Raw genomic sequence first — 14,179 nt, 5'->3', positions numbered from 1 at the left:
CGAGCGTACTCTTATCACCATTTTGTTTGTTCTTCAAACAGGTGGGTTTAAGATTTAGCATAATGTCGGGTGAATTTCAAATGTCTTAAAAGGTTGCCATGTTGTTTGGCATTCTGAAGTTTATTTGTGCCCCGAAGCTGATGTGTGTCTTTCTGTTCCTCATGAGATTTGTAATGGACTGTTACGCCCCCCTCACACATAACTGCACATTGCATCGCAAAGCTGCTTGGTGATTTGCATGCGTAGGATCTCTCATCTTTATTTTGTGGCGCTTTCCTGGGAGAAACTCCCTCTTAAATATGGACTTATACTAAATATAGAGAAGGAAGTGTAATTGTCTTGAGTCCAAAAGCACTGGCTTGAACTTGAAACTCAGAAATGCTCAAGTAATACGTAAGAGGAATCTTTGGGGCATTTGATTGACACTGAGCGGTGTTTGTGTATTACGTAGTATAAGTAGTAAGTATAAGTAGTTTATGTTTTTCTGTCGTAACTGTCTCACTGTCAATGTAGAGCGTTTGTTGGCCTCCATTCCTTTTATAATGTTTATTTAAAAAAAGGAAATGTACCAGTTTTATTCACCCATCTGTTGTTGCCTGTTTTGATCTTAATAAACAAACTGACCTATTTTCTTCCACTGTGTTCTTTATCTTTCTGTGCAGGTTAGCTCTGTATGTGTACGAGTACCTGCTGCATGTAGGAGCGCAGAAGTCAGCACAGACCTTTCTCTCAGAGGTAAGTCACAAAGTGTGTGTCTAAGAGAGGCAGCCCATGTATTTCATGTGTCCACTCTGAAAGGTTCCAGTTCCTGTGTCCACTTAGTGTAGCAGCTAATTGAATTAGCCTGGCCTTACAGTGCTGAGCCAACAGGTTAGTAGCAGCAGACGTTATTAACATTAGTGTTGCATTTAGTGGGACTGGAGCCGGAGGACGAGGAGAGTTACGATGCTCAGCGAGGAGCTGACGTCTTTTACTGAGATCATTCACTGATCCGCTCAGCAGCTCCGTCTCAGTCGATCTCTTTCTATCTCCTTCCCGTCCTCTCTGATTTCTCCACTTCCTCTTTGTCATCTCTCAGCAACTATTCCAGAGAAGCACGCTTGTTCTCACTTTCATTCTGCAGAGGTGAAAAGGTGACAGGGTGAAAATAAGGTCAGCTGATTCTAGTGCTTTGCTGTAAATGACAGTAAATGACTATGTAGGAGACCGAGGCTGGGGGCTGCTTGTACATCGGCCAGAGGAAGAGGAGAACAAAGAGAGGGGGATGGAAAAGGTTACATCATCAGCTGGCACCAATTCTCATCACTCTGGCTTTAAGTGTGTGTTTGTGCACATGTGCTCACACACACACCGCTCTGACACCCTTTCCTCTCTGCCATATAACGTGCTCTTTCTTTGACAGATGTGGCAGATGAAAGGGTATAAACACAGCCACTTGCAAACAGTACACATGGGCGTGCTTGTATCAAATCAAATCAAATCAGGTTTTATTTATATAGCACATTTAAAAGCGATTTTTGGTCGAGCCAAAGTGCTGTACATGTAATAAAAACATGTATGAGCATGCACACACTCAAAACACACATTTTATAAACATTACGAGCCCATAATGTAGCTCTAGTTGGAGTAGTGGGATGGCTGTAAAGAACTGTTATCCACTTTTTAGCATCTGCATTTATTAACAATTTATCCTCAGGCTCGAGAAACAAGAGCCAAAAAAGACAAATGACGAATCACTCCTGAATACCTGAATGTTAATACCAAAATCAGACAGCTCAGAACAAAAGGCAACCAAAAATCATGCAACCCTGTCAAAATACATTGATGGCTCAGTCAATTTGTAATTCCCTTACACACCGTATGCCTTACAGCTACGCTCACATAACAACAATACGCTAACACCTTAACAGAAATCATGAGGGAGAAAAAAACAAGACAGCAATTAATGAAAAGGTTGAAATATATGAGTAAATAAGAAACTGTAAAAGTAGCTTTTCTTAAATCTCAATCCTCACTCTAGAGAGCTGCCCCTGTAACACACAGCCTCCATCTGCCAGTGATCACACTAAAGGCTTGTCACTAGCATGCTGAAGGTAAATGAGCGAAACCCCTGGGAGTACAGACCACAAGAAGACAGGACATGCAGGCACAGTCAATTCTATTTTCTTCTAGGCGTTCCAGATGTGTGTAGAATAAAAGAACACGCTAAAAAGTGTCCTGAATTAAACTGTTGTGAAACAATTGTGTCTGGACTGAGCTACAGCCAATTGAAATGTGAGAAATAAGGGATGCTCATTCTGCATCTTTTGGAAGAACTATGAAGGGAGGAAATCATTATTTGTCATGTTGTATGGAAACTGCCAGCTGTCTCTTATGTTTCAAGTTAACCAAACTCTTTACTAGAATGTCTAACTTAGACTGAAAGCATGTGGGATAAACAAAGGGAGGCAGTTCAAAGCAGGGCATTCCTTCTAAGAGTCACTGCGTCTGATCTGCAGCTGAGGTCAGGACGGTCTGATTGCAAGTGATTCAGTTGTTCCTGTTTTTCTAGTTCATATTAACTCTGAAGGTAGAGCAGGTGGTACAGTGGTCTTATTCTTTTATTAAATATTGCAGTGAAGGAAATTAAAAAGATCATCACCAGATCATTTTTAAAAGTGATGTAAGTCTGTTTATAGAGAGGAGAGGCAGACTAAACAATAGCGTCATAGTCTGATAGGAGAAGCCTGGCTGCTGTTCATACTGTGTGTGTGTGTGTGTGTGTGTGTGTGTGTGTGTGTGTGTGTGTGTGTGTGTGTGTGTGTGTGTGTTGTGTGTGTGTGTGTTGTGTGTGTGTGTGTGTGTGTGTGTGTGTGTGTGTGTGTGTGTGTGTGTGTGTGTGTGTGTGTGTGTGTGTGTGTGTGTGTGTGTGTGTGTGTGTGTGTGTGGTGTGTGTGTGTGTGTGTGTGTGTGTGTGTGTGTGTGTGTGTGTGTGTGTGTGTGGTGTGTGTGTGTGTTGTGTGTGTGTGTGTGTGTGTGTGTGTGTGTGTGTGTGTGTGTGTGTGTGTGTGTGTGTGTGTGTGTGTCTAGACATCAGTTGACATTGTCTGCGAGCATTAATCATCCCTATTGTGGGTGATGTCAGCGCTCATGTTAGACACTAACCTTGACCGAGGTGATAAGGTGTCAAAATGATTCAAGCGTTTGTTAGATGGTGTCTTTTTCACCCACACTCCCAACGTTGGAAACCATTTTTTAAGCCCCGCCCCCCTCTGTTTGCTTCTTCTGTCTGTGATTACAATGGCAGATTTACCACCACCAGGTTTATAGTCAGTTTTTTGCAATGGGTACTTACAACAATGACTGTGTTTATGTGCACAACCTTATTACAGAATACTTATTTAATAGAAGTAATGGCAGAAGACACAGCTTCCTGATGTGTTTGTTTGTTCTGTGTTTGTTCTTCCCATTATGCCCGCCTGATGTGATCATTTTAGCTAGCAGACTCTCTTAGAAATAGCTAGTTAACTCATTAAGCTAACATTAGTTACTCAAGGGGGTCTCGCTTTTCTAATTCCCTCTTCAGATGCTTGACTTGGATTCAGCACTTTAGCAAGACAGAGGCTAGCTCAATACTCTAATGTTTATATCAACTATTTCAGATAAAGAGTTAGGTTGGGGTGTAAACTTCACAAAATGTTATATGGCAGGACCAAGTAGCTAATGTTAGCCTACATTCTCATAGCATTCACAACATAGCCTACCTGGAAAGCTGATACACAGCAATGTGTGTCGTTTTGGGATTTTAGGAGAATTATAACACCAAAATAATGTATAAATATAAGTAATGATGGATTAGATATAACAGGTAAATGAAGGCGGATCAGTTTTGTAACTTTTTGTGTAAAAAACACCATTATTGCATTGAATTAAAGATTGAAATAAAATGTTGCCCTAATATCGAGTGTGGCCTTTCAGAACAACCATAAATTATTTTGTCTTAAAATGTGACTTGGACCCACATTAGGAAGAAAAGGAGAAAATAAGTAAAAAATAAGCAGATACAGAGGCTATATTATTCAATATAACAATATACACTAGAAAGAAGCAAAGAGTGATGAAACACTGGGAGCAGAAGGACAGATAATGTAGAGGAAGCTAAAGGCTAAAGGCTTTAAAGGGATAGTCAACATTTTGATGGGGCTCCTCAGGCTGGTACATGTTTCTGACCTGGCCTGAGCATATCCCCTGACTTGGCTAACACACTCTTCCACACACACACTCTCTTACCTACTTGTGGATATACAGGCTCTCAGGCATACGTAGACTCACTTATCCACTTATGACTCTCTGGTATGAGAATCATAATATAATTACATAATGGCATGCGTTGTAAGAGTTCCCTTGCACCCTCTCAAACCTTATAAAGGATGTAATTCAGATGTCAGCCATGTTTTATACCTAATTTGTTTCTGAAGCATCTCTCTTTGTCTGTCTGGCTAGATCCGATGGGAGAAGAACATCACATTAGGAGAACCTCCGGGGTTCCTCCACTCATGGTGGTGGTGAGTGTTTGTATGCCTAATGAATCAAGTTACATTCCTCCTCATGCTGTTTTTCTTCATTCCATCATTGACAATATTAATTAAAATAATCATTCCCCCTCCTTCTCCTGCCATTTTAATGTATCTTCATCTCATTAATTGTACCCAAAAGCTCTTCTTCAGGTAGCTGTTTGCAAATCCGAACACACTCTCCTAAAGTTGTCTATTTCAATGATCATAATAGAAACCTACTTACTGCCTCTAAAATGGACGATTATTTTTATCTATTGGGCTTTAATGTTTCTGTTTTGCCGTCATGCTTCTCTCTGACTGCCTCTCTGTGTGTTGCAGTGTTTTCTGGGACTTGTACTGTGCGGCTCCAGAGAGAAGAGACTCATGTGAACACTCCAGTGAGGCCAAAGCCTTCCATGACTACGTGAGTCTGCACTGATTTCATTGCTCCTCCTGGTCAATCAACACAAGAATCTATGCTGGGAGATGTGTTGTGTATTGAAACATCATGAGTGAATGGAAAGAGATTTATTAAATGAGATACATTGGGAATAATGCCAATACATTTTTAAGAGTCAATCCCTTATTATGACTGTTTTGCTGCTCCTTTAGTCTGAATTAGGGAACAAAACTGGCTTTGGGTTGTATGTCATTACTGACTGACAAAGATTGTTGACACTACAGTACATGCTGAAATTACAGTGGTTTGAATGTTGCCATAGTCAACGATTTTCTGTTTTCTAATTACGATAATATGCCTAGAAGCCCAAAAAATATACCAACACAAGGATATGGATTGAGAACAGATGTCCAAATAATACATCATTTGGCATTTAGGCCATAAGGTTATGAGGGATACACAACATTTAATCAGTTTCTCACATCCTTTACCATAACAACATACTTAAGACTGTTTGGTTTAAGTATGGCTACAAATTAACTTTATAACCTCCTCCAATGGTTTTATCTTGCAATGAATCGTTGATCAAAAGAGTCGTTTAATTGATTGCGTGTTGCTTGTTGGACGTGTGGTATAAAGACTTGCTTTACTATGCTATGCGAGTTTGTTTTTACCATTAAGTTGCATTCTACCTTAGCACAACAGCTTTAATTCACTGCACTCACACACACACACACACACACACACACACACACACACACACACACACACACACACACACACACACACACACACACACACACACACACACACAGATATCCGGCTAAAATATTGAGAGCACATTGCGCTGAGGAGCAGACTGGGAAGGCAGACATTGGCCCGTGTGGTGGAAACATTGTTTATTGCTGTGTTTTCTCACTGTGGCTCCACTTCACTGGTGTAATTCCCGCACATCAAGCCGTTGGTTTATTCAGTCATGCACCATCCAGTAACGGGAATACAGAGAGCAGTGCCAGGGCTCATCAAGTTTTAGATTAGCTAGTGACTAAGAGAAAGGAAGTGCGATTCACCTCGCAGGAAACTCTAGCTGGAAGGGGACGTTAGGTGTGGGGGGGTCTTCTCTCTCCTGGTTTCTACGTTGCTAGTTTTACCACAAAGTGTGACTCATCATATTTGTCTATACTGTGTTTTATTGAGATGTATTGTTGGAAGTGCACATGTCAGGGGTTCTGCGTAGCCCAGCAGGATCTTCCCTCCTCCCCTCTGTGGTTATCTCCCTCTTCCCTTCAGGCTTGCGGTCCTGCAGAACCGGTGGGGGCCCTCTTCTCTTTTATCTTCTCGCAGTAGGTGTATGTGCTTGTAAATGTGTGCGCATACGCAGGTGATGCTGCTGATGCCGGCGATGATGATCAGGGTGATGAATAGGCACTTCAAGGACGAGGCAGCTATGTGATGATGTCATCCTGGCTCAGAGGAAGGGAGCTGGAGGGCAACACGACCTCAGCCCTGTGAGACGGGAGAGGGAAGCAGGGGGGAGAGAAACAGGGGGACATGGAAATGAGAAGGAGTCAAAAAGAGGGACATATTCTTTTTGAATTCATTTATTAATAATAACTTTATTTATACAGCACTTTTCAAAACATAGTAACAGTGAGCTTTACATGGATTAAAAACAAGCTGTTCAGGCGGCAACTGAACATGAGGTCAAACAATCCCCCCCCCAAAAAAATAAAGACTATACAACGTTACAACAATAGCAACAGGAAAACATTTAGAAAATAAAGTAAAATGAAATAAAACATTGAAATTGACTGGTGGCATTATTAATGAAAGGCTTTAATAAAGTGAAGGGTTTTAATAGATTATTTAAAAGATATCACTGATTCTGCTAGCCTCAGATTCCCCGGCACCACATTAATATAAAACACTCCGCACCATCAAAGAAAAAACAAAACACATTCACAGCAATTTAATCTAATTGTGCTCAAGACGACAATAAGAGGATATTAGTATTTCTTCGTATCTGATCCGAATCAATTCTATTCAGGAATCATTCTGGAGAATCTTAACATCATTAGCACAGCTACATCTTATTCTTTCACTTCCTGCAGGGATGTAATCAGAGAATTATAATTATACCAATTGTAATTAGACCAAGGTCACTTTCAATCAACTGTTCCAATGCTGCGCTGCGTCTCAGATCCAATCAGAGGTACTACCTACATATCTGCCGCTCAATTAAAACAAAATAAGAGGACAACCGCGGTGGCCGTCGTAGGACGCCTTCGTTTAATGCTGGTGTCTCTCATTCACTCTCCTGACTTTGAGACTGATGGAGATTTTAATCAGACTTTGATGGTAATTATTTTCAGGTACGTAATTACTGAGTGAAGTCCAAATGAATGGCAAGGTGATGTAGGCGCTTATTCACATACGTAATCTTTGGGTTGCTTTCCTTTGATAATTGATAGGATTGTGACAAGGCTCTTAACTTGATTTGAACGATCAACCCAGTTTGAACTTCTTTACTGTAAATACAATAGGCTTTGAGTACATCTGACTCAAAGAAATGGTGTTTTTCTGCACCGTAATTCTTTCCCCGCTCCCTCTGTTTACATGAGCATGAAGTTGTACATGCATTTGTGTGCTGTTCATCAGACGATCACATCACACGATTAGAGTGTTTGAGGATGGTCTTCTAGGACATTCATCCTGTAATCTAAAATTAAAAGGGAAAGAAAGAAACGTCTGTTGAACAAAGTGAAGTGCGATGGTGAAGAGAAAAGCTATGTTATTGATTTCCATCCTCAGACAAGGCTTTTCAGGCATCAGAAAGGCCGTTTACAGTTCTGTTAAGTGCTTTGTAAATTGTGTTCTTGATACTAAATGAGCGGTTTCCATTTGCAAGGGGCCATAAAGTCATAAAAACAAGTTATTTTTAAACTCTTATGCTTGGCCCGGAAATTGCCTTATTAGATACAAAAGTCAGCTGCTGTTGCTTTCCTTTCTTTGAAGAATAAGACATCAATCCATGCAGGTCATCTCATGCTATTCCGGATAGTGATGCGGGATTTAAAGTTGACTGTAGAGAGTTGTCTTCACATTTATGTGTTCTTTTATATAGCTATATTGCAATGTGTCATGATAGTTAATAATGGAGGGAAATAATAGTAATCTTTGGTTCTTAACTGACTGGTTTCTCTCATGGCGCCAAACTTTTGTCCCTACTAATTACTTTGATAGTTAATAAAAATGTGGGCATATCAAGAAAGAATCAAGCCAGCATGAAATAACTTGATATTATTAATATTGAGCATATTAGCAGCATTTCTTCTACTACATTATGACATTTTGACCTTTTAAAATATTTGCTGTACTGTTCCATTTAATTGAAATACAAACTTCTCTATATGGAGTGTGCATCGGTGCATGAGTGTGTATTTGGTGTGGAGTTTGGAGAATAATTATACAGTTACTGCTTTCCCTCAGTGGATTTTTCCTGCTATGCGAAAGGAGAATTGAGGTTAGGTAAGCAGACTGGCAGATGAGTTAGAAAATAGCGGGAGTTTAGATGAACTGATGAAAAACAGAGTTATCTCACTCCTGATTTCAGGAGATTATCAGTGTCCCACACTTGTACTGGTTGTGCTGTGCAGCCTGCAGATAAGAATGAGCTTATTAACTGAAGCAAGTCCGTTAAAAAGGAGTCCTCCCAGATGAATCGTAGGTTTTTGTATACGAATTGTTTATTGTGATTTATTTACAGTTATGAATTAAAACAATTTTTTTTGTAAACTGAACTCGGCAGGTTGCTCTGAGGGTCTTTTGTAATGGCTAAACAGTTACCAATATGGCACTGTTTGGGCTTTTAGCTTTACATATGTGTTTCTATTATGTAAAACTATAATTGATTCTCACAGAGGAAAGAATTAAGAGTAGCGATAATATTCAGTCAACCAGCAAACAAGAGGAACAATTGAATGCAACCAGGCAACAAATGCAGAGTGAGCCAGGCATGCAGACTCGTAAGGTGACAGGCAGGATGGCCATTAAAAACAAATAAATAAATACAATTAGGACAGACAGAGAGATAGGCAGACTAGCTGGAGAATAACTCCACCCATAAAATCCCAGCAAATTCTAAAAATTGTTCAACACATTGTCCAACTATGTTACCTTATATTGAATCTAAAAATGTTTGTTCCTGACAAATTGAAATATGATGTTGGAGTAAGGTAATTTAATTTAGTCCAATTAAGGTTTGTAATGCTCCTTTTAGCCCAGCCAGAGAGAAGTCTTGATACCTTTGAAAATGTATTTTAAAATGTACATTTTAAATCATGTTTTTACTTAAATAACTAAAAATTATTTGCTTAATCTATAATCGTATTTATTGTCTTATCTGTTTTCTTCACCAACGTATGACTTCAAATGTCTTGTATTCAATTTACTAGAAAAAACTACAAAGAAGCTGAGTAGCTGTCTGATACAAATAGTTGTGGATTCATTTTCTGTAGATTGACCACTGGATTGATAGACACATCATTTTAACCTGTGATGCCTTAAATGTTGTGTATTACATACTAGTATGTATTGTAGCAGTGTGGGCATACTGTGAGTTGTAAGCATTTTCTGCAGGAACAAAGGAAGAAAGAAAAGTTGTTTAGTATACACATTATATTATAAATAATTAATTATCTGAGTGTCTATTTGCACCCGGGTGTAAATAGCCAACCCAGTCTCACAGCATTTCGTGTTATAGTCACGACATTTAATCTATTGATTCGTGTTCACCAACACGATTTCCCCCTTTTTTTCGTGTCACACAGAACGATTTTAAAAGCAATGTATTTCTATTGGTAGTATGTTTCGTGCCTGCACCACGTCTTCTTGTCCGGTCGGGTCTTGGAAGACCGGAAGCTGTGGGGTTCATAAAAACATGTTCTTACTCAATATCAAGCCACGATTATTGTTTTTATTTTAAATCGTATAATGTCGGACTTTTTTTGCCATCCGCGAGGAAAAGAAATGGGGCTCAGAGCCTCAGAATACTGAAATCTGTATTTTTTAAATCTTTTTTTCCTTCTAATTTGTTATTCTTTTCTAAATAACATATATTATCCTTGTTTTTATTTATTTGTTTAATTCTATAATCTCTGGCTTTTTTGCCGTCCGTCAGGAACTGAATTTCAAAATAAAGTCACCGGAAACAGACGTAGGCCTATAAGGGACATTTCGAGCATCATTGCGATACACACCCACTGAACTGATTACCCAAGATCCTCAGCTATGGTTGAAGCTCGGTGATTGGATGTTTTAGCCCTAATGCACATTGGGATATGGTGTTAATGCGATATGAAATCCAAAAAACATTTATAAAAAAGAAAATAATACTTTAATCCGAGTGTGCTTGCTTTTCTCTTTGAAAGTCATATAACGGCATTGTAATACACGGTTCGGCTGCATTAAATATTACACATCTGCCGTAGTTCTCTATTTATAGAGCCGTGATTAGAAGACTTCTAGACAAACTGGAAGAACTGCCACCGAAACTGAATATGTGACGTGGATCATAAATATATCAGCAATTAAACAACATCTTCAATTTCTCTTCACACAATACGTCTCCTTGCCGTATCAATACTAATTCGGCTGACTTTTATATTTGATCCAATTCGTAGATAGTTTATATTTACACCATAACGGTGCAGAGCTGATAGACAGGGACTAAAGATATTACTGATTTTCTTTGAATATAAGAATGTAAATACTGAGTTGAAAGAATAGTCAGGGGTTTTGGGTGATGGGAGACACATCTATGGATTCAGAATTTCAATAGCTTACCATTAAATGACGGATATACCTTTCTGTCTATGATGTTTTACAAATCAGATATTAATGTGTAGAAGTAAAACATGTGAAATAATATAGCAATATCCTGTAAAATTATGTAAAACATGAATAAAACTACACATCTTCAGATGTTATACATACATAAGTGTCCTACACTAATAATACAAAGTTATTATGGCATTGTATGCTGTGTGTACCTTATTTGTAACATCTTCAGACCTTTCCAACTCCTCAACAGTTGCCTGTCTTTGACTGTTGCAGGTGTAGGTTCAAATATCAAAAAAATATATGTGTGGATAACAAAATACATCCGTCATGAACTAAGCGGGAAACCTATACTAGAAAGTATAATTTATTGTGTTAACACCAAGCGGCAAACTCTGGGGAAGAGCCGGGACGCCAATACGGAAGTGCCACAAACTGTAGTTCATATATTGGCCGATAGGCGATGACTGCAGAAAGGAGCAATTTCCATAGACCCCCATGTTAAAATGCCCAATTTCACAGCAGAAAAAAACCGTTTCTAGCCCTGGATGCAATAAATATTATTATGTATATAGTTAGATTCCACCTTCATGATTATGAATCTGTGAGTGAATTGTTTTCTAACATGACCCTTTTATTTATATTAGGTCTTAACGTTTTTGCATAAATTAGGGCGTGGTCACATTGAGTGACAGCTCTGTCAAGTGAGTGCTGCTGTTAGCTTCTTGTCTTTCTGCTAGCTGCTCGGTGAAGCTACAGGGACTCTGCCTGCTCAGTTCATCCAGGGAACACAACTTGACCCCGGCCGTGTTTGTTTGTTCTTCATGCTTATATATCGGACTATTGTGACTCGCTCTGCGGTTAAAACAGACGGTGCATGAATGCCGTTTTGCGGTAAGTGAAATTCGAGTACTTTATTTATGTGTTTATGATTTCAATCAGCTACGTAATGAATGTTAAGGCTTGGGTTAGCATGTAAGCGAGTGGTAGCTACATCGGTGCTAACGATGCTAATCTTAGCCTCCAAGTTAACTTAAAACCATAGACTGTATATATAAAGGTTAAAACGAAATAGACAAGTGTTAAGCGTTAAGTGGGATAATACTGTAGAACAAAAGGCTTCTGTTCGAGGTTGATAAAATAAGGTCATCCTTGTAACTTAGAGAGATATTTTATTATGTAGGTAGGAACTGTATGCATCGCTAAGGTTAATTTAAATTGGCTATGCTCAAGTATGTAGACAAGCTAACGTTGAAGTAGTGTATGTGAAATCAACCTCACAATAAGATGTGTGTATATTACAATTATTAATGTCATATTTCAAGATGATTACTTAGATATTCAAATATGGTTGGTTGAGCTGGAGTTCATTATTGAGCTTACACGTTAACATCACAGTCATCTGAAGAACGAACCCAAATCTTGTTGTTTTTATTAATTGTATTACCAAATTGGTATCAAATAAACAGTAAGCATTGGTAACACAACTTCCAAAGTTACAGTAAAATAAAAAGGACCCTGACTCGGACAATACACAATCCAACATGTTCAACAGAAGAGAATAAGTTATATTGTTTGTACACATGGTACTTTACATATATATCTGTTTGTTTAAAGTTTCCAGGTGATGCAGACAGGCTGGACCAGAGAGTGAGAGACAGAACTGGACTCCTCACAGCAGTGAACTTCAGCACAGGTGCAAATACTCTTTTTTCATACTGTACAAAGAATCAAGAAAGATATTGGTTTAAATAAATGAAGTATTGACTTTAATACACTGCTATACATTCCATTAAACAATACTAAATACTAGATCACCTACACATCAGTGAAGTTGAGGGTTTTTTCCATGCAAAGGGTTACATTTAGATGTTAACAAGCAATATGACTGTCAGCTTTCTAATTTAATGTATTGAAGGCAAATATATTTAACGCATAGTGACAACTGCTATTTATCTCTCAATATTGTCTGTAAAAACGTGGTAAAAGTTATTCTTTCATTGAGACAACAGAGCAAGCTTGTTTTAATAACAGTTAAATATTATTTTGATAATAAAATACATTTCAATGTTGATGAATTTCATACTGTTCATTCATAATCTGATTGTCTTTGTAGCTCACTGTTGAAATAAAAAAAAACATTACAATTACAAAATAATTATATCTACAGCCCCTAAACACAAACACACCTCTTTCATAAATAACACACTTGTTCTGCAATAATATGTTTTATGTTTCCTGTAATTTTTGTTAGGAAAGGACATGCCTGAAAGACACGACTCAGCATCTCCTCTTTCTCCGAGGGTCAAGAAGAACATCCAATAGGAAAATTAAAAGCTGATGTTATGAGATGTTAAGACCAGTACATGACATTCACTAAGAAACTATTTTTATTGTGAAAACACAGTCAGCTGATCGAATGCACCTATTTCCACATCTACACTCCATCAGCTGATTATTTCTATTTGCCTCACTTCATGAGCTTCACAACATGTACCTTGTACCGCAGAGTTTGCAACGCAAATAAATGGGGCCAATCTTCAGTCGGATGTGAATGTGTAATCTAACATTTTCAGTAAGAATAATGGACAAAAGGAGTGCAAATACAAATTCAATTTATTGAAATGTGAACCAAAAGTTAATCAAACATGTTTTAAATAAAAAGCACATATGGACAGAAGGTGTAAACCTATTAAATGTATAAATAAACACATTTAGTCAAATAAAGTGACAGACTAGGCCTGATCAGGTGGTATCAGCTATGCATGGGCTCCTCCATCAGGTCTGGTCCACCTCACAGAGGAAAGACCCTCAGTCCTCTCCGGCCAAACCAACAGACAGGACGTCCATCACACAGAGGTTTCTCTCTGAAGTCTCTGCAGCTCTCTGGACACCACTCTGTCTCAATCCGTCCACACTCCACACTGAATATGAGAGGGGAAAAATGAAAATAATAAATGCTTTAGACAATAAGAAATATAAAGTTGACTGTTGAGTTGCTCAGTTTTTTTAGATTGTCAATACTATTACTGTATAACTAATATCTGAGGTTAAGAGGCACCTTCAAATAAAGATTGGTCTTTAAATACATTTTGTCTTTTGAATTGTTTGTCTAAAGTCAAGGATCTAGAACTGGTACTTGTAGTTTTAATGATACAGTATAGTTATAATGCTGTTTGGAGGAGGCCTCACAGGTAAGAGCACTAACTAGCTATCATCACATGTACCTTAGCTTAACTTAAACGTATAATTAAGTGATGGCAAAATATAAATAACTAATGTCATGCAAACATATTAATATTTGCTTGATTCCAGTGTTTAATTTAGCACAATTGCATACAAACGTTAAGGGATTTTAAGATTCTGAAGTATTATGCTAAAAACTCAATAACTTAGATTATTATTT

At 38.3% G+C, this 14,179-nt stretch overlaps 1 protein-coding gene across 10 annotated transcripts in view; it reads left to right on the top strand.

The window, feature by feature from the left end:
- LOC117472701 (single-stranded DNA-binding protein 2) overlaps positions 1-14,179 on the top strand; it is a 77,856-nt gene that overhangs the window by 23,094 nt on the left and 40,583 nt on the right. For all 10 annotated transcript variants that reach the window (XR_004554955.1, XM_034118037.1, XM_034118040.1 and 7 more), the window contains exons 2-4: positions 663-735; positions 4,483-4,544; positions 4,875-4,959. Coding sequence is in view for 9 of the 10 variants with exons in the window: in XM_034118037.1 (XP_033973928.1) it covers positions 663-735; positions 4,483-4,544; positions 4,875-4,959 (220 nt within the window). In the remaining variant the exon portion in view is untranslated. The remainder of the gene's footprint in view (positions 1-662; positions 736-4,482; positions 4,545-4,874; positions 4,960-14,179) is intronic.

Source organism: Trematomus bernacchii, unplaced genomic scaffold, assembly GCF_902827165.1.
Source record: "Trematomus bernacchii unplaced genomic scaffold, fTreBer1.1, whole genome shotgun sequence".
Taxonomy (NCBI): Eukaryota; Metazoa; Chordata; class Actinopteri; order Perciformes; family Nototheniidae; genus Trematomus; species Trematomus bernacchii.
This window is presented reverse-complemented; position numbering and strand designations above follow the sequence as displayed.